At 52.9% G+C, this 18,889-nt stretch overlaps 1 protein-coding gene across 2 annotated transcripts; it reads left to right on the plus strand.

Annotated features, from left to right (window-relative positions):
* Nucleotides 1-723: 723 nt before the first annotated feature.
* On the plus strand, nt 724-18,222 carry LOC308054601 (uncharacterized protein C6orf132 homolog). Of its 2 annotated transcripts, none has more exons than XM_080367691.1 (5): nt 724-1,300; nt 5,749-5,864; nt 10,440-10,515; nt 10,858-13,711; nt 14,086-18,222. In XM_080367691.1, the coding sequence occupies exons 1-5, from the start codon at nt 1,120-1,122 to the stop codon at nt 14,189-14,191; spliced, it is 3,333 nt and encodes a 1,110-aa protein (XP_080223817.1). In that variant the 5' UTR covers nt 724-1,119; the 3' UTR covers nt 14,192-18,222. The 2 variants fall into 2 exon arrangements, with proteins under 2 accessions (XP_080223817.1, XP_080223818.1); XM_080367692.1 differs by lacking the exon at nt 724-1,300 and adding an exon at nt 1,471-1,572.
* Nucleotides 18,223-18,889: the final 667 nt, after the last annotated feature.

The following is an 18,889-nucleotide window of genomic DNA, read 5'->3' on the forward strand; positions in this document are numbered from 1 at the left end:
GTGCTCATTTTACATTGTTCATGGTTGAGTTAATGTGCTGCCCTACCTATACTTTGTGGCAAAAAAAGGTTGTGAAAAGGTAGTTTCAAAGTGATTAAATAAGTGATACTTATCACTGAAAAAAAGAAATCTATATCATTTTGACTCTCAAAATGTGGTGGAAATAGAATAGCTATTAGACAGGATGAACTTACCCGTGAGCTCATTTCCAAGTTAATGTTTTGACAGCTATTTTGGGTTTAAAGTTCTCCAGAACTCCCAGCATTTATTAATAATCAATGTTACTCATTAACTCTCCTTTTTTACTTGTATGACACAGAAAATCTTTGGCAATGCTAGACACTAGCTTTTGTACCTGAAACAAGAAATGATTTGGGGTCAAGTCCCACCGCCTTCGAGCTTTGCATCACAAAATGCCCCAAGCCCTAATAACGCGGGGGTTGCATTGGGGAGGGGGATGTTTCTGGCAGTGTCTGGTCCCGTGGAAGCCAGTACAGATCTGCAGGGGGGCTCATCCACATAGAGAACGGGGACTTTGGTGCTTAGTAAGACACTTCCAAAAAATTCAGCGATAATTTGCTTCCTAGCATAGAGAGGGCAGGGGGAAAGGATTACACTTCAGCTCCCCCCGGCTCCGGCTGAGGTTTCCCTGTATCGCCAGGACACCTGCAGGTCCCAGAGAGGGGCTCTGGGTCCCAGCGCGCCCTGCGAGCAGGTCGGCAGAGCCTGGGGGCAGCGCGAGCCCCAGGTCAGCACCACAGGGGCAGGTGAGTCAAGGGGTGAACCCGGGGGAAGGGGAGAGCTCCAGCCGCCCGGGCCCAGACGCTCGCTGGACAGGCAACTGGCGAGGGTCGACGGCTGGTGCTGGGGGGTTTGTAGGAGGGACCAGACGCTGCCTGCACCCCGCGGGCCCGCCGACCCCCGGGCCTCTCGCCTCGGGCCCGCGGCGGGGGGCGCTGCGAGAAGCCCCTCGGGCTGGGACGCTACGGGGGGAGGCACCGGGGCGGCGGGAGGAGGCACCGGGGCGGGAGGCACCGGGGCGGAGGGAGGGGCCGGGGGTGGCTCCCGCCCCGCCCCGCCCCACCCCCGGTGGCCGCGGCCCCGCTCCCCGCGGCGGGGATGCCCGGCTGGGAGCGCGGCGGGGGCTTTGCCAGGATGAAGAAGCATCACTCCGTGCAGGGCACCTTCAGCCGCCTCTTCGGCAAGCGCCACGCCAGCCCCGCCGCCGCCTCCCTCTTCGCCACCAACCCGCCCTGGAGCCTCACGCAGGAGGTGACCTCGGACAGCGCGGGTGGCACCGGTCAGTGTCCGGGGGGGCGGCGGGGGGACCCGGGGGGGCGGGGGCGCGTTGCCCGCCCAGCCGGGAAGCACCGGGCGGGGGGCGCGGGGGCCGCGCGCTGCAGCTGCGACCCGCGTTCGGCTGCGGAGCGGGGGGCGCCGGGCTCCGCGCTCCCTCCGGGGCGTGAAACTTGACCGAGGAGCAGTTTCAGGCCGATAAGTACTTGCGAAGCCGTTGTTTTTTCTCGCTTCCACAGCGCTTTCCCACGCCATGTTAGATCTGCTCCTGCCCAGGTTGGGCTTATTTACTTGTAAACCTGTTTCTTGAAGGCCGGTGCGCGAAGGGGGAGTTGCGGGTTGCATATTCCTCAGGATTTATTTGTATTTCTTTGTGGTTTTAATTGCAATACTGTGCCCTGGAGGCTCATGTAGGAGGGAGCCAAATTAATAGTAATGGAGCCAGGCAGATAAAAGATAGCGCTTGGTGGGTAAAGTTTGGTGGCTGTGAGACTCCAACAAACACTTTACAAGCTGGAGAAGGGAAGCACTGCTCACTGGGCTGTGCGATGGGGAGCATTGGCCACGGAAGCTCTTGCGAGGTGGTTACACCCTGAAGGCCAAGCTGGTGAAACCGAGATAAAATGAAAATGTGACGGAGAGTTTCATGCAACTCTCAAACACCAAAGAAAAACTGCTGATTTCTAACTGTTGTAAATCTGAGGAGGATTCAAGCCTCTCTCTGATGTGGTTTGGATTTAAAAAGAAAGAGGAAAAAAAAAAGTCGCTGTGCCTGCTTATTACAAGCCTGATTTCCGTGGCTGCAATTGCAGTACAAAGGCATTCCTTTCAGGTGTGGGGAACTGCTGTGCGGATCAGTTTGCAAAGTGAAAGCCAGGAGTCCTTGAAATCTGAGCATAAAGCAAAGCTGTTGAATCACTCCTTAGCATCCTCTCGGCTTTTATATCATTAATTTAATTTGTGTAGGCTAGGGTGACACACCGAAGCTGAGTGACCATGTTCGGAGTAACGCGTGCTGCGGTGTGGGCTGGTTGTGGCGAACGGGGAATGGCACGCTCGCAGCTAAGCAGTCCAAGGGGCAGCTTTATTGTACCTTGATTTCCACGGTGCCACGGCCTTACCTAGTGAAGCCTCATCCCTGGCCATGTTTCTTGAACATTGGCTGCATAGCTTCATGCCACCGCCACTGCCAAAAGGAGTCCATTGCTTCTGCTAATCCCCACCTTAGTTTTTCATACAAAGTAAACACGAGTTAGGCAATGTGGAATGGGTGTAGGTTTGCATGTCACTGACTCAGAGATTCCTGAATATAGTGACTGATGCCGCCTCCTCTCCTCGCTGTGAGCTGTGGATATCCCAGCGTCAAACCTGCTACACCTACTCCAGGTGATGCAACACCGGAGTAGGAAGAAGTTCCATTACTTGTGTTGCAGATTGCTTATTTTATTTCCCATAACTGAGAGGACACTAATGTCTCCGAGACAGGCTGAATGTCAAAAAGTGACCAAAGCATAGCCAGGGCCAGCGGCTTCCGACAGCCTCTGAGGGTGTGTTTCCCGATCCCTCCTTCCAGGAAACGAAGCTGGTAGAGCACAGGTCTTACTGGTGACAGGCTCTTAGCAGGCAAGTCCTGTTTATCTAGCAAAGAAAACACAACTACAAGCACTTCATTTTGCTTTAATTAAATGCATTCAGGTTAGCGATGCTTAGTAATCTAGGATCAAAGACCTTGTGATCTTTAATCCAGTTTCTCACTGAGTTTACCTAGTGTCTTGTTTAATAGAAAACTTTCAAGTTTCTGAACTGCTCGATCGCCGCTCCACAGAGCTGTCTGAATTCAAACTCTCATGTTGCATTAGCCTTAATCCTTGCTGCTTTCTCGCCGAATGTGGGGTCACCCAGGGGGTTATGCAAAAGCAATCATTTGCTGACATCTCTGCTGTCCTCGCGACTCCAGCAGCTCCTCTGTGCTTGGGCCCCTCACAGGCAGGGAAGGGTTAAACTGTTGGTAGGACCACACTAAGTGAAGTGCAGGCTAATTAGTATTTTGAAAGCTGAAGAAAATGTCATTTTTTTAAAGAATCCTGTGTAGTGGGAGAAGTTTGGGATAAAGGGGAGGATGCCATGACTGACCATATGGACAGCGATAGCATGATGGATACTCCTGGGTGTATCCCAGGGTAACTTGTGGTGTAGTGGGTGGGAGAAAGGAAAAGCTTGCATGCTTGCTGGACTCAGTGGCATTTTTCAAGGCTGTGTGGAATTCATTTGCCTTCAAACCATACCTTCAGCAGAGGCTGTGGTAGCTCATGCCCAGCCCCTGGCGTGGTCAGGTTCTTCATTCCAGCTGTTCATGCAAGTGCTTTTCTGTGGGAACACTCACAGAACCATTTGCCTTCCTCCTTTTTTTTTTTTGTTTTTTCCTTTTTTCCCCCTTCACTAAACTTGGTGTAAAGCTCTGTTTCCCTGGTAGCTGCTTGCCTGATCTGTGCCTGGCCAAGGAGGGCAGAGACTTGGTGACCACCACAGCTACATGCCATGGCAGTCCGTGATGGGTTGGGGACCCCAGTCATTGGGTCTGGCAGTGTGTGGAGGGCACAGGCAGTGCTTCGGGCCAGCGAGGGGCTGTGTGGGAGCAGGGGCACGTGGGAGGGAGCAGGGACACTGGCTGGGGCAGTAACCAGTTGCTTGCATAGTCTCGGTCAGGGACTCTGGGGCACAGCCGGTGCCCCAGGCAGCAGCCCTGCTTTGGCAAGCGCTGCCTTTGGGTTTTGGAGGCTCAGAAATGCAGCCCAGCCCCTTTGCCTGCATGCGGAGCTTATACAACCTTCACCTTTCCGCTCCTTGGCTTTTAATCGCTGTACGATACTTGACAGAAACAGTTTCTGTACTTCACACTTTCACATGGGGTCAGGTTTGAGGACTGTGCTTTCAAACACAGCTTTTCAAAAACAGCTTTTAGGGAGGGTGGGGAAAGAACCCACCAACTTCTTGGTGTTTGTGTTTTGGGGAAGAGAGGGAGGCTGTTTGCTTCTTCCTTCTCACTGAAACCACTATCGCAGTCTATTAGGTGGGGACACTCCTGCAGTTTGCTCTCTGATCACAGCCATTTTTCTTGCTTTTCCCCCTTCCTCCTCAAACCTTGTTTTTTCTTTAATGTTGGTCTCCTTGGCTACAAATTATTTGTGTATCTCCTTCCAGCCAAGGTGGGGTTTACATGCTTCAGTGCTTCTGCTTGTTAATTCATGCTGTTAATCAGACACAAAGAACGTAATTAAACTAATTTTATGAGCTTTATTCACTGTCAGAAATAAACCGGCCCAAAAGGTGTGGTTCAAGGTAAAAGCACAGGGCTGGGAACCCAGAGTACCCGATGGCTTCTCCTGCTTGTAACACCAAGGCTCTGCAACTGCTTCCTGCCGTAGCGTCTCCATTCATAGCAGTGTTTCGTGGGAAGACATTCAGAGCGTTTCTCTGTAAGGCAGGCTGAAGTGTGAAAGTGTTGTGACAAGCACGGTTTGTCCCCCCATACCAATTGCAACAGGGGTCAGAAACCAGTTGTTCCAGCAGCATGCATGAGGATGCTGTGGGCGCTGGCGGTGTCCCTCCGCAGCAGGGAGAGCGGCTGTGGCAGCAAAACACGGAGGGGAAAAACCTCCCTGGGCAGCCTCCGCATGTCCCATTCGCATTGCTGTCCCCGAGCGGTGCAGTGAGCCGCTCCCCTCCGCTCGCCCCGCTGCTGCTCAGCACAAGCCAGGGGTCAGGGACGCCTCTGCTGTCCCTCTCCGCAGCATAAGTGACAGGGACCTGTTGTCGTGATAGGGCTGAGTGACGAACCTGTAATTAACTCTGTCCTTTAATGAGGTAGGCAGGTGAGGAAGGGCAGGAGCTCCCTCCCTCCAGCTGGTGTGGTTGGTGGTCAGGCTCTGCTGTTGCCTCCCCCCTCAATTCCAGCCGCTGACGGGTCAGCCAAGGTCAGATTCTGCCCAAGCTTACAAGCTGGTTTGTCACTTCTGTGGGCACCTGCCCTGGACCCGCGCCGGCTCTCCTGGGAGTCAGAGCCTCGCGGCACTGTAAAGAGATGATCCGGTCACTTCTGAAGCTTTTTCCTTCCCTAAATGTAATCTGGGTGGGGAGTGCACTGAGTGCTTGTGCTAACTGTTGACCCTCTTGAGGTAAGTTTAAGTTGGCTACTCTTCGAAATAAGCCTTTCAGAACAGGCTTTGACGTCTGTGCTCATTAAACTAGAGCATGTGGAGCTCTGGGGAGGCTCTCTGTGCCTTGCAGGGGTGTGACAGCACCTGCCCGGGGGTCCTGCACACCCGGGGCTTCCCCCTGCCCTCCATCTCCAGCTCAGCTCCAAAACACCCAGCTATTCCTCCAAATCTGTCTCATGTTATTTTTCCTGTTGCCTCAGATGCAGTGCTGCTAACAGTCTTCTCTTCCCCTCAGGTGATGTGATTGAAGTGTATTATGGTGACAATCGCTTTGGGACGATGACTGACTCTGGCACAGCAACGCTTAAACCTCGTCCGAGAGTCCGGCCACTGCTGACTTTCTTACCCCTTGTGAGTATCCAGCTCGCCGCTGGGATTTGGTACAGCAGCGTGTGTGACTGGTGCCCAGAACCAGCCAGGCTGGCTGCTGCTCTCATCCCCTACCTGAGGGAAGAAAATAAATGAAAAGCAAAACCACTCTATAATAATGCTGGATACGAGGGATTAGGAGGTGATTTGAGTTCAAGGCTTGTGTTGGACATAGGCGAGGTGCTCAGGCGAGAGACGTAAGCATCATCAGACTTGCATTTTCAATTAAAAAAAAAATTGCTGAGTGTGTAGATGATAGATCTGGCTTGCACTGCATTTTATCTAACCGCTACTGTCATATCTCTTTCTGGATCAGGCATGTTGCTGGAGAGAGCAATAGCAAAACTGTGTCCTGTTTACAGCAGAGGAACGAGGAGGCAATGCAGGAGGTGTTTGTGCAGAGTCTGATTTTTCAATCTCTGGGTGAGGGAAACCGTTCCCTGCAAAGCTCAGTGCTCCCGTAGCGGCCGGGTGCAGGGACTGGAGCAGCGAGTGCCAGCGCAGCTGGACAGCTGGACGCAGGGGGCTCGGAGGTGGCTTTAACCCAGCTGGGACTCCAGGAGCCACACGTGCTCCTTGTAGGCTTCCATGCTCTGCTGCCAGGTGTGCTGAGCGGGCTTTCCTCCCCGGTGTAGCGCACCTTTCCAAAGGTCTTATCCCTTGAGGGGTACAGTGAAGCGGACGATTGCTCAGAAGTGTTCTGGAGGTGGCAATAGCTAAATCTGTGGGGACACATGCAGGTCACTGAAGGCACTAAAGCACTTAAAAGCCTTTGGTCTTGACAAGGAAATCCTCTCTGAGAGCAAGGGATGTTTTCCCTTGTATAACCCTGTCTTTTAGAGCAGCCGTCACCTTCAGCAGAAAATGGGCTGGTCTGCTGTCACCTGGGTGCAATTAGGAGCTAATGGAGTTGTGCAGGTGTCATTGGGAGGACAACTGGGCTGCAGGAGTTTATATATCTATTTGAGAGCATAATTAGGAAGTTATGGGGTTATACAGGCTTTAAAAAGGGGTTGTGCCCTCTGTGATGGTTTCCAAAAGATCACAGCAGGTGAAAATCTCGTCTGGGATCTGAGTCAAGTAACTGTAGGACCAGTGCCTGAGAAACTCCTCTCCAGTAGCACAGGTGTGGGTGTGCAACTGTTGCTGGTACCCTGTATCACCAGGTTTTTAGAGTGCAACTGGCCTTTCGCGTCTTTTTAGAGCTTTCTAATGCTTTACTACTAGTGGAAGTGTATGTGGCAAAGGAATAAATATCACCAAGGTCCCTGTGACAAATACTCAGGGCTGTCACCCTAGCCAGGTGCTTGCTTCCTGCCTGCAGAGGCACAGCTGGTCCTGGGGCTCTCTTCCCCCTCAGTTGCCTTTGTGAGGGTCCCTCACAAACCTGTACTTCTTTTCCGAGTGTAGCAGGTTTAACTGAAGAAGTTAGTAGGAATAAGCAGTGTTTTTAAGGACCAGTCTGTGTTGGATATTTGCATTACCTTGATTAGGTTTGATGATGATTTGATCTGGCACAGACACTTCTGCTGTCACATACATATCTGCACTGGGCTGTTCAGCAGCTCCCACCTTAACCCTTTCTTTCCACCCCCACACCGTCCTGCGCGGGGGGAGGCTGAGAAGCAGCTGCCTGGGTAGCTGTGAGTCAGGAGGACGCACACACCCTGCCCGGCAGCGGGGCCGCTGGGCTTCGTGTGCCTGGCAGCTCCCCCTGTGCCAGCAGCTTCCCCCCAGATCACCCGGCCCTTGGCTGTCCCCAGCTGAGTCGCAGCAGGGATTGCAGGAGAGGGGGCTGCTCGGGTACCACTGTGTCCCCCTGCCCACCCGGCTTCCCAGGCACTGCAGGTGCAGGAAGGACTTTGGCGTCCTGGGGGAAGAAATTCCTTTGACCACCAATCTGCTTTAGCTCTGCTTCAAAACAAGGAGTTTAGGGGTAGCTCTTTATATTCGGAGAGATCCTTGGCCTCTCTGAGACCCCAGGATGCGAAGCATTTGTATTTTGGTGCGGTTTTTTTGGACCTGGTCTACATGATGGGTAGGAAGCATGGGCTCCTGAGAGACTGGGTGAGCTGGGGACCGTGAGCACAGGCAGGCTCCCCTTCACTGGGACCAGGGGGTACCTAACCCTGTTCCAGCACTGAAAAGCCATTCCCGGTGGTTACAGTGAAAGCTCCCCCCAACAGGATCCTCGGCATACATAAATCTGATTCAGGAACTGCAAACTGGAAATGCAGGTTCCTGGCACACCAGGAGCGCAGCAGCCTGCTCTGAACCAGCTGGAGGTTTGCTGGGCTGGTCACACCCCAGCAGACGCAGCAGCGGGAAACAATCTTTCTAGTCATCTCTGGGGACTGGCAGCGTGCTGGAGATGCTTTCTATTTTAGAAGCCAGCTCATGACGTGAGGATGGGTGGTTTTTGAGGGAGAAGCTGAGCATTAGCAACTGCAATAGAAATTTTTGGTGTGAAACAGGCTTGCCCAGTTTTTAGGACCTGTTGGAATGACATGTCCAAAATTACCACTCGTTTATGAAATGTGGACTGTTTCCTCCAGCTTTGCATAGATCTCTTCCGACTGCCATTCCCTCTCCACTCCTGTCCAAACATGTGACGCATTTGTTGCTTTTAATTCAGCGCTCAGGCATCTTTGTTTCCCTGTAAATGAGCAGGTATCCTCAGTGTGCCCTGCAGACTGGCAGCAATGAATTTCCATAGCAAATGGGGACTGCTGGGGTTTTTTTCTTTGTGGTGTTTGTATCTCACTGTTCTGCACAATTTCATTACCAGCTCTTGAAGTGCCTCTGTCAGCCTTTGCCTTCCCTCTGGCTTTCAGCTGAAGTTAAGGATCTTTCCTCTGCCTCGTACTGTATCTGTTGGGACCAGTAAAAGAGGGCTGAGATGAGGCTGTAAGGCTCACCTCGTGTTTTGCTACTACCAGATCTGTCCTAAGGCCCTGTCAGACCTTGGCTTGTCCATCATCCATCGGCACAAAGCTGTCTGATCAGTTGTGCAATCCCAGGGATGCAAATTCCCACTCGTGCTCTCCTGGCTCACCAATACCTGGTTCATTCCCCTGTGGTTACAGGGGATCTTTGGTCATCTGCAGGGCGATGGACTTTGCAAGCAAGGCATGTGTATTACCTTATTCTGTCAAAAGCTGGGGGATTCCAGGGCTCTTCTGAAGGAGCCCCGGCTGCTGCTCTTAATGTCGGCTCTGCCCCAGCGGCTCCTGTGTTCCTGCTACACCCAGGGCAGTGAGTAACGATAATGTGCAGTCTGAGCCCTGCATGGGGCTGGCTGTATAAACCCATCGTGACCTTTGATTGAGGAGACTTTGGAATCCTATAGCAATCTCTTGTAAAAATAGCGATAATGCCAGTGAAAGGCAGGGGACACTGGCTCAATCATTATCTGGGCGTTTGTATGCAGACAGCCACCACACTGAGCGGTGCAGGCTGATGGCCAGATAACTTTTCCTTTGCACAAGGGGCTGTGAACATCTAATGCAAACGGCTGCTTGGGGTGGACAGGGGTACAACAGAGTGGACCCTGGAGCCTGGGAACCGGACGAGATGTCCCTGACCACAGCCCATGGGGTCTGCGAGCTTGTGCTGCTCGTGGAGTGTAATTTCCTTGCTGTGGGTCTCTCCCAACGCTGGTATGTGAAAGTCCAGTCCACTGCCTCAGTCACTTAGATCTGTGCTGACAGCCTGATTCAGCACCGGTTTGTTTTTGGACATGGGTGCGTTAGTGTACATTTCATGAGCAGCTCCAGCCCCTCTGCAGAGCAATCTTAGCAGTGAGTCACCGGAGAAAAGGAGAGGCTTTCTGCTGCTGGCAGGTGTATGGGGCAGGAGCCCTGGTCAGCACTCTAGGTGAGTCAGCGTGCCATGAATATCTCGCCATGGGTAGCTGTAATTATCCAAAGTACCCTAGCTGTAAGCATCCTTGCAAATGTGTAGGCTGCTAAATTGCATGGTCCTGTACCAGCTAAATACACTGCTGAGTTTTCAGCATGAACACGGAGGGAGTAATTGAGAGTGAAACACAAACCACACAAATAGCAGTTTTCCCCAGAGTGTTCAGCTATGCTGGTGCCAGTTTCCCAAAAAGCTGGAAGTCTGTCCGTGACTTCAGTGTGGTGTGTACGTGACTGCGGCATGAACTGGCAGTGTTTGCTGGAGAGCAATACCCACAAAAACCCGTGGGAGCTATTATGTTTGCTTGGTACATGAATGGTGAGAAACTGGTGCTGCTGATTGTGGGCTGGAGAGCCCTAATCTTGGATGCGAAATAGCCGTGCTCCTCTCCAGCCCCTCTGCGCCTGGCCAGCGCGGGGGATGTATCCATGGCTTGTGCAACCCTTGTCACTTCACACATCCCCTTAAACCCTGTCAACAGCAGGGACCGCACGGTCTTGGGAATGGCCCTGGATCCCATCAGGCTGCTGTTTGTGTAGACAAATTACCAGTGCGCAGGCGAGGGCCGGCTTGTCAGCGCTTCGCTCTGATACCCTGGGCATAAAACTAACAGCTCCCTTTTCTGAACTATTGCAGAATGCCCAAGAATCCCACGGGGTGGCTGTGCCAACGCCGTCGGTGCCAGAACACTTTGAGGAAAAAGCAGCTCTTGGTAAGGAAACTTCTCTGCCGAGTCCTGGCCGGCTCTGAGCACTCGGCAGTACCATGCCCTTGGGGAAGGAAGGATGTGTACCGAGCTCTGGAGCAGACAGTCTGATCATGAGATTTTCATGCGAAAACAGAGTCTCCTCTTAATTATTTTTTGAAGTCATTGAAAGTGAATTCATTTCTAAGGGGTGAGGCGTAGTGGCTGTTACAGTTCAGCAGGCTTTAGACAGCTGCTGAGCAAAATAAACTGGCTTCCTAGGAGGATAGCTGGCTGGAGGCGATGCCGGCCGTCGCAGCGCTGACGGAGAAGGTGCTCACACCGCCGTGCTCTCGCTCTTCCTTGCAGGCTCTGGCTCCCAGATCAATGGGAACTACCGAATGTACAGCTCTGTGGGGGACCTGCACCTGCAGGCTCTTGAGGGAGATGACCTGGATGAAGACATCCCGCCGCCACCGTCGGTGCCCCCACCGCCCCCTCCAACGGCACCAGCACCTCCAGCCTCACCAGTCCCGCCACCACCCGAAATGCTTCCTCCGCCACCACCGCCACCACCCGAGACAGTGCCGCCACCTCCCGCCATGGCACCGCCGCCACCTCCGGCCTCTGCCCTGTCCTCCCCCAGCACGCCAGCTCCTCCAGACTTCATCCCGCCAGCCCCACCGGGTGCCTCACCGCTCAGCTGGGCCCCGGCGCCTTTTGCCACCGGCATCTCCAAGTGGAAGTCCGAGACGGTGCTGAACACGCGGCAGGCGGACGCTGAGGGGCCGCTCTGCCATGCTGAGGCTGGGGTGCCAGCTGTGCCCACCCCGAAGGAGAGTCTGCAGCCCAAGCAGTGTCCCGAGCCCCACCTCACCTTCCCCAGGTCCTTCAAGGTGCCTCCTCCGGCCCCAGCCCGGTCCTCCTCCATCCCGGTGCCGGAGAGCCAGCCGCCGCGGCAGGAGCCCTTCCCCAGGCAGCCTCATGCCCGGCCTCCCCTCCCACCATGCTTCACCATAAGACCCGCGGCCAAAGCTCACGCGAGAGGAGAAGCCGGGCAAAGAAATTCCCCGTTGCGTCAGGCTGTCGCGAAGCCGGCTGTGCCCACACCCCCACCGCTGAGCCCCAAGCTGGCTCCAGGGCTCGGCCAAGGGACAAATCCTGCCAGTCCCCGGTCCCCACTGCCAGGCTCTGAGACGGAGAAGGTTCCCCAGCCGAAACCAGCTGAGAGAGAGTCTCCTCCAAAGCCCGAACCTCTCTCTGCAAATGACCTTGACCTTCCCCCTCCGGACTACCCGATCTGTGAGGATGACTGGAGGGATGCCAGCAACCTGAGCAGGCTGCGGCACGAGCTCTCGGCCCTCCTGCGCTCCCCACGGCGGGAGGAGAGGCCGCTGGAGAAGCCAGCCGCCCCGCGGCCCACGGCCAGCGGTACTGACCACGCTGGCAGCCATGAACCCAGTCTCAGTGGGCCCCAACCCGCGAGACCCGCCGGGAAGGACGCGCAGCTGCCCATGGGAGGGGAGAGTGAGAAGAAGGAGGTGCCCAGCAGCCCCCCCGGTGCCAAGGGGGGCTCTCCCAGCATGGCGCTTCCCGCTCCGGAGGGCAGCCCGACCACGCAGACCCGCAGCGTGATTAAAATCAGGAACGAGTTGGAGGCTGTGCTGGCGCTGAAGAAAGAAGGGAAGCCTTGCCTGGGGCTCGGCACCCAGAAGCAGGGCACCGAGGATGGCAGCAGCACCCCACGTGTGAGGAAGAGCCCCCCAGACCCAGGTGAATCGGTGCTGCCAAAACCATCCCCGAGCCCACTCCCAGCGCCAGCGGCTGCAGTGGAGAAGGATGGGACGGGGCACGAGGACCATCCCACCCCTGCCGTTAGCAAGGCCACAGAGATCTTGATCCCTGATCCAGGGTCCCCCAACAGCACCATGAGCCCCTCAGACCCACCTCAGGCACCAGCAGAGGAGCCCCCTGCTCCCACCTCCCCCACGCCCCCCATTTCTCCCACCCAGAGCCCAGCACCCCAGCCCAACACAGCTGTCTTCCAGTACAAAGTGCACCGGGCTGGAGCCAGCTCAGCCGAGCAGCCCAGTGGCTCCAGCTTGGCTGAACCGCCCTGCCCCGTGAGCCTGGCTCAGAGCCCCCCGAGCGCCTTGGCCGCGGGGCCGGAGGAGGTGCTGATCCACCCCGTGACGGGCGAGCGGGTGGAGCGGGGCTCCCCCATGGCGCTGCTCCTGGCAGCCCGGCAGCGTGCCCAGCGGGGCCGGCAGGGCGCTGAGGTGGGACCTGTGCCGCGGGTGAAGCCGCCCCTGAAACTCGGCAGCGCCTCATCGGACACCACCTCCACCAGCTTCTACCGCCATGAGTCCAAGCCCTGCTCCTTCACCGTGGTGCCCCGGCCGCCTGCAGCGGGGTCAGGACGGAGCAAAGTTCCATCCTTCTCCAGCTCCTCGGAGCAGGGCCGGGACACGCGGGCGGTGGGCGAGGCGCAGCCCCCCAGCCTCCCCGGGCACCCGCGGGCCTCTGCCTCCAGCCTCCTGCGGGGCCTCTTTGAGGCCGGGCAGCCGACCCAGCCCGGCCCAGCCCGCCACGACGTGCCCAGGGAGGAGGAGAACGGGGAGACGGCGCTGGACTACGGGATCATCCCCCCACCCCCTGAGTTCAGCAACGAGGTGGACGAGGCCGAGGGACCTCTCCCACGTCAGGAGAACCGCAAGTGCCCCAGCTTCCCCGACAGCAGCCGGGGCTCGGAGGCACCGCGGTATTTCAGGTGGCCCGGCTACGGCCGCAGCTACGGGGGCAGCCACGAGCCGCCCGCCCCGCTGCCCTCGGAGAAGAGCAGGAGGAACGGGGACTTCGTGCCCCAGTACCCCGATTACAGCAGCTCTGCCGGTTACTTCAGCCGCTGCCCGAACCCCCGCCCGCTGATCAAGAAGCGCCTGTACGTCTCTGAGCCCGACAGCTCCTACCCCCAGGCAGCTGCAGCTCCCCGGGGCACGGGTGCCCTCTCCTCCTACGTCCCTGGGGGATACAGCTCCCCGGCCGGGGAGGGGGTCCGCCGCCTTGGCTCTGCCCACAGGAACGGCCCCACGAGCACGCAGGGCAGGCGGACGTCCATTGATGCCACTGGGAAAGCAGCGCTGTATGGCAGCGCCGGGGCCGATGCCAAGTACAAGGGGCAGAATGGGGATTTCTCACCCACCAGCATGGTGGCAGCCAGCAGGTATGTGCCGCCCTGAGCTGACCCCTTCCCTGTGTTCTGTGTCCCCTTGATGAAGAGGCAGGCTGGGCTCTGGGCAGCAGGGGCCTGGGGGAAGTTGTTGCCCCGTGGCTCGCGCGGTGCTGCTGGGCTGCGCTGGCTCGTAGCCGGGGTCTCCTCCCGCCGCCCCGGGGCCATGGCTGTGGCATGGCTCCTTCCTGGTGCCAGCCGTGACCCTGGCGCCCATCGCTGTGTCCTCCCCGTCTTGCTGAACAGGGATGCGAGGCAACAAAAGTCACCTTGCTCCACTAGAAATAAAATAAAATATATAATTGCAATATTGAACAACAATAAAGGGTTTCCTTGGCTTTCAGTGACTTTCCCTGTTTTCCCTCCAGACCTGCCCACGGCAGCTCGCAGTACGGCGGACCTACCAACACTTTCACGGTCAGGCCTGGGACACGACAGCCCATCTCCTACGCCTACCAGAGCGGCCACCGATAGGTTTGTCCGCAGGGCTGCTCCGCCGCCTTCATCCAGCTGGGAAGGGGTGAGAAGGTGCCTGGGTTGGTCGTCTCCTTCTCCATGGGCACCAGGGATGGTCCCAACCCAGCCAGCAAACACACTGCTTGAAGCTGCTGCTGCAGAATGCGGGGAGTGAACCTGGGACTTGGACTCTTGTCAAAGGACCGTCACGGAGAGTAGTTACTACAGAGGTCAGGCTGCTGCCTTGTTACGTAAGCAAACATGGTTTTCCTTCTCCTGTTTCCCTCCCGCCCTGTATTATTTTCAAAATTGCAGCCTGATAGGTCTAAGAAAACCAAAAAGCATCCTTAGTTCTCTTTGAAGAGCATCCCCACTGGAGAGATTGTTTTCTGTTTGTTTTCTTAATTGGTTTAAATCCAACATGTGTTGGGAGTAGGGAGAGACCAAGTGGGAGCTGTGCATAATGGAAGCAAGCTGGTGTATAGCTACGTGTAGGGGATTGAAAATAAGAATGTGAGGCCAATGGGATAGAAAAGCATTTAGGATGTCTAGATCCTAACCTCTTCTGTCCCCACCTCTTTCAACAGCCTTGAGCGAATCTGTTGTGCTGGTGCCTTAAAAACAGCTCCTGGCTCTCAGTGCCTGTCCTGCCGAGCTGGGGGCAGCTCTGCCGCAAAGGGCTGAGCCCCCTCCTCTGGGGGCCCTTTGCTTTCCTGCACCTTTTGGTCACTGTAAATGTTTCTGTTGGTAATTATTCCTCATGGAAGAAGGCTGTGAGGCCTGGATGGCTGGCTGTAAAGCACTTTGGAGACCTCAGACATTGAGCAGCCCTTCTTTTCCTTTATCAGCTGGTGAGTGTCAGTGACTCGCCAAGGTGCTGTGCTGATGGTGCTTTCCTCGGGGGTCTCTTGCCACTTCGTGCCTATGTAAACCCCACCTCTAAAAGCAAAGCCACAGAGTCCTTATAAACTGTTATACTGAGACTTGGCTTTAGTTTGTCTGATTTGGGGGACTAAGAAGCTAAGTTCCAGCGTGGTTGTAGGTGCTCCTGGTGCGTGGAATGCCTGCAGTGGCACACCGAAGGGGAACAGCGGGAGCCAGCTCCCTAAGTGCTTGTCCGGGTGCCGGACCTGCGTGCAAGCCTGTCCTTGCTTCCCGCCAGTGCTTCTCCGAAGGACCTAATGATGGCTGTGGGGCAGGGTGGGAGATACAAGTAGCCTTAAAGAAGGTATTTCATACTACAGAGCAAGCAATACAGTGCCACAATAGCTGACCAAAGTTTTGAATAGCCAACTTGCTGAAATTAGAAATATATAATCTTCCTCATAGGTAAACTTGCTGAAAATCACTGTAAGATAAGTGTAAAAACTTGTAGAGAATGTTTTCTAGTCACTGACAAACTAAAAGCACTTTGAGACATTAGTCTATTTTGATGGAAAGCACTTTCTATTTTCAGTACTATACAGTATCATTAGTTCCACTCCAGCTTATCCTGTGTTGCATGCACATATGCATGTGTGCATATAAGCAGATTTTGCTCTACAATTCAACTCAAAATTCAGTGATAAATTTTCCTTCACGGTGGAATTTCCAGAAGTTTTTATTAATGTCATGTCATTGAGTTCTACATTTTATGTTATTTCCAACTTTATCTAATAATTTAACTGCTGTTTCAAATATTGCAGCAGCTTCAAAGTATTCTGAACTTTACTTTGCTGTGAATAAAATGAAAACCCAAGTACCATAATCAGTCTAATAGCTAATTCAAATGGCGTTTTTATGCCAGTAAGTCACAGTGACTTGAAAGATTCCCAGACATGCTCACCCCAGCCAGTATTGAAATAACACATTTTAAATATCTGGGTGTTTGTTTTTTAAACAATGTTTATGGAGAAAAGTGACTATGGAGTAACTCCCTGGGTATTTAAGTGTGCCAGTGTCATGTAGAATAGCTTCCACCCCCACCCCGCCCTTAAAACATGGAAGTTTTTCTGTAAGAGGAGCATCTCGAGGATTCTTACTTACCTATGGAAGTAAAGCTGTGACACTGCTTGGGTGGCTTCAGGGTCATGTCTTAGTATTGGATGAAGCTTCACCAGCTTAACTTGAAACAATGAAAAAGCCTCTCTGACAATATTGCAACCTCATTGTTTTTTCTTCCTGTTACTTTTTTTCCCCAAAAAAATTATTAAGTTATAACTGCAAATTAATTCTCAAAAGCAGTTTTAAATTTAAAGGCTTTGTTGGGAGACTTCAGCCTTCAAGATTGACTTTGCCCAGAAGTGGAGGTGGGTGTGTGCAACTTTACCCCTCAAAAGTTCTCCTAAGTGTAAGTGTATACCCAACACAAGTTGGTTTTGGTTTGGTGGTGTTTGGGGTTTTCCTTTGTTTGCTTTTAGGGTTGTTTGTTGTGTTTTTTTAAAGTAAAATGTGAAACTCCAAGGGTGGCACTTGCTTTGAATTTCACTTTTAGTATTTCACCCAGACACGCAATTCATATGTAGTTGTAATTTGGTGTTATATAGCGCGGAGTGTCTTGTTTCTAGCAGACAGGTATTTGTTTGTATTAAATATTAGAAGCATGATAATGTAAGTCAGTTTTATGAAACAGCCATTATTCATTCAAAGAACACCCATTCTGGGAATGCACAGTGGACTAAGCTATAACTAAATCAGCTAGGACTTGGCTCACAGTTGTGAAACTGATTAGCATGAATGTTTTAAGCAATGGAACTATTCTATTCTTTAAACACTTTGGGCTATCGCAGCTCCTTCTGAATGCCTTAAGCAAAATTCTAGTTATTTCAGTAACAACTAGACATCTATGCTGGGGCCATCGGGAACTGTTTGTGTTACAAAGAAACCACTGTTGGAGTGGTTGGCAGCCAAAGCGCTTACACAGAAAGTTAAATCCCTAGTGAAGAGCGAGGATGCAGGGATGGGGAAGAGCTCCCTCTTCCTTGGCCAGGTAACTGTCAGGATAGCGCATAGATAAACTGCACTCTGATTCCCGTTCCTGCTCCTTCCCAGCTGTATAAATTTAGCAATAGAAGAGGAAGAGACTAAGGGGTAGCGATGGAGCAAAGCAACCTTATAGCCTTAGCACTGACAGCAATCTTGCAGCCTGACAATGGAATTATTCCCACATCAACCCTCTCTGATGCAGTTTGGTCATTCAAGTCTTGATACAACTTAAAATCATCCCCTGCAGCTGCCTCTTCCTCAAAAGTACCTGCTAATGTCGTATAACTGAGACCTTTACTTGTAAAGTGTTGAACAGTGTCTTATTTATGAGTGCCATTGAACCTTCTTGCATTAAATATGTCCGGACGTATTGTTTTATTGCATGTGTGATCTGACTTTTTTTTTTAGTATGGCTTAAGTGGTCCGTCTGCTGTTAAGACTGATCTTTGCATGTAAGATTAAAAGGACAGGGAAACAGCTCAAACTGGCCTCAGCAACTCTGAATTTCAGCTTTCCTAGGGCTTGGTCCAATTTCTGCTTACTGAGAGTTGGCAATTTTAAGTGTTTTTGGAAGCCCAGTCAAGGAATGCGCGGGCAGCTAGCCCTAACTGCCCTGTCACTCTAAACACCCCTCACATCCAGCTGCTTAGGTAGGCTGGCAAAGGAGCTCGTGCAGTTCAGCCTGTGCTGCTTCTATAAATAGTTCTTGGTTTTGAGTGTTTCATTAGTAATGAAACTTGCATATTCATTTGCAAGTCCTAACTAGAATGTTGTAGTTAAAACTGAAAGCACAGCATGAGCAATGCAAGCAGCACCATAAAAGGCAGGCTTGTCTTCGCAGTGGCTTATTCTCTCCACTCAAAAATTACACTTATTTACATTCTCATCTCTTTAATCCAGCTCTGGCTACAGAACCAGGTTTTTATGAGGAAAGTATGCAATGAGTATCTTGAAGCTTTTACTCTAGCCACAACGTATTTACAGAAGTGTCCCCAAACCTGAACAGCATGTAGTGCAGAGATGGTGTGAGCATACCGCAAAACCCAGAGAATTCGCTCCACCTCCTTTGCAGATAACTACAAAGTCAACAAACGTTGGTGTGGTATTGCCAGCATTTCTGCCACGCTGCCTGCATGTCTGTGGGACTAATACAGCCTTGCTAGCAATGGTACAACTAGGAGCCAAGCTAACGCAACATGAGTGACTCTTAGATAAGCTGTCGCTCTTCTGGGTTTCTCTTGTATACTTGATTCTTTTGCCATCACAAGTGGTAAAAGAATAGGTACTTTTTAAAGAACTGTGCAGATGTTGGGGCAGATGCTGCCGTGGCGCTTGTCAGGCTGGCAGCTGCTGCCCTCCTGTGGCAAAGCAAAGCCTTGCCCAAAGATTTACCAGATGCTGAAATTTTTTTTTTTTTTTGGTATTGTCACACCAAGTCTTTAAGCAATTGTAAAACCAAGATTAATACATCAGTAATGACCTTTGTTGTCCATATAGGCTTCACCTTGCACCATCATACTTTTTGCCATGGACTTTTGTATTTTGCTCACAGGGTGGCAACGTGAGGAACGTACTGTGGGTTTAATACTTGACATTTGACGCTTTTATTTTTAGCTATGCACAATGGAAACCCTACTTCAGGTTTTGGAAAGAAAAGCTTCCTGAAAATAAACAGGCAGGACTTAGAGCATGCCTTGCACCAGTGCTGAAGAATCGTAGTACCCTAGCATTAAACGGTAATACGGTGCACAT

Source organism: Falco punctatus, assembly GCF_963210335.1.
Source record: "Falco punctatus genome assembly, chromosome: 17".
Taxonomy (NCBI): Eukaryota; Metazoa; Chordata; class Aves; order Falconiformes; family Falconidae; genus Falco; species Falco punctatus.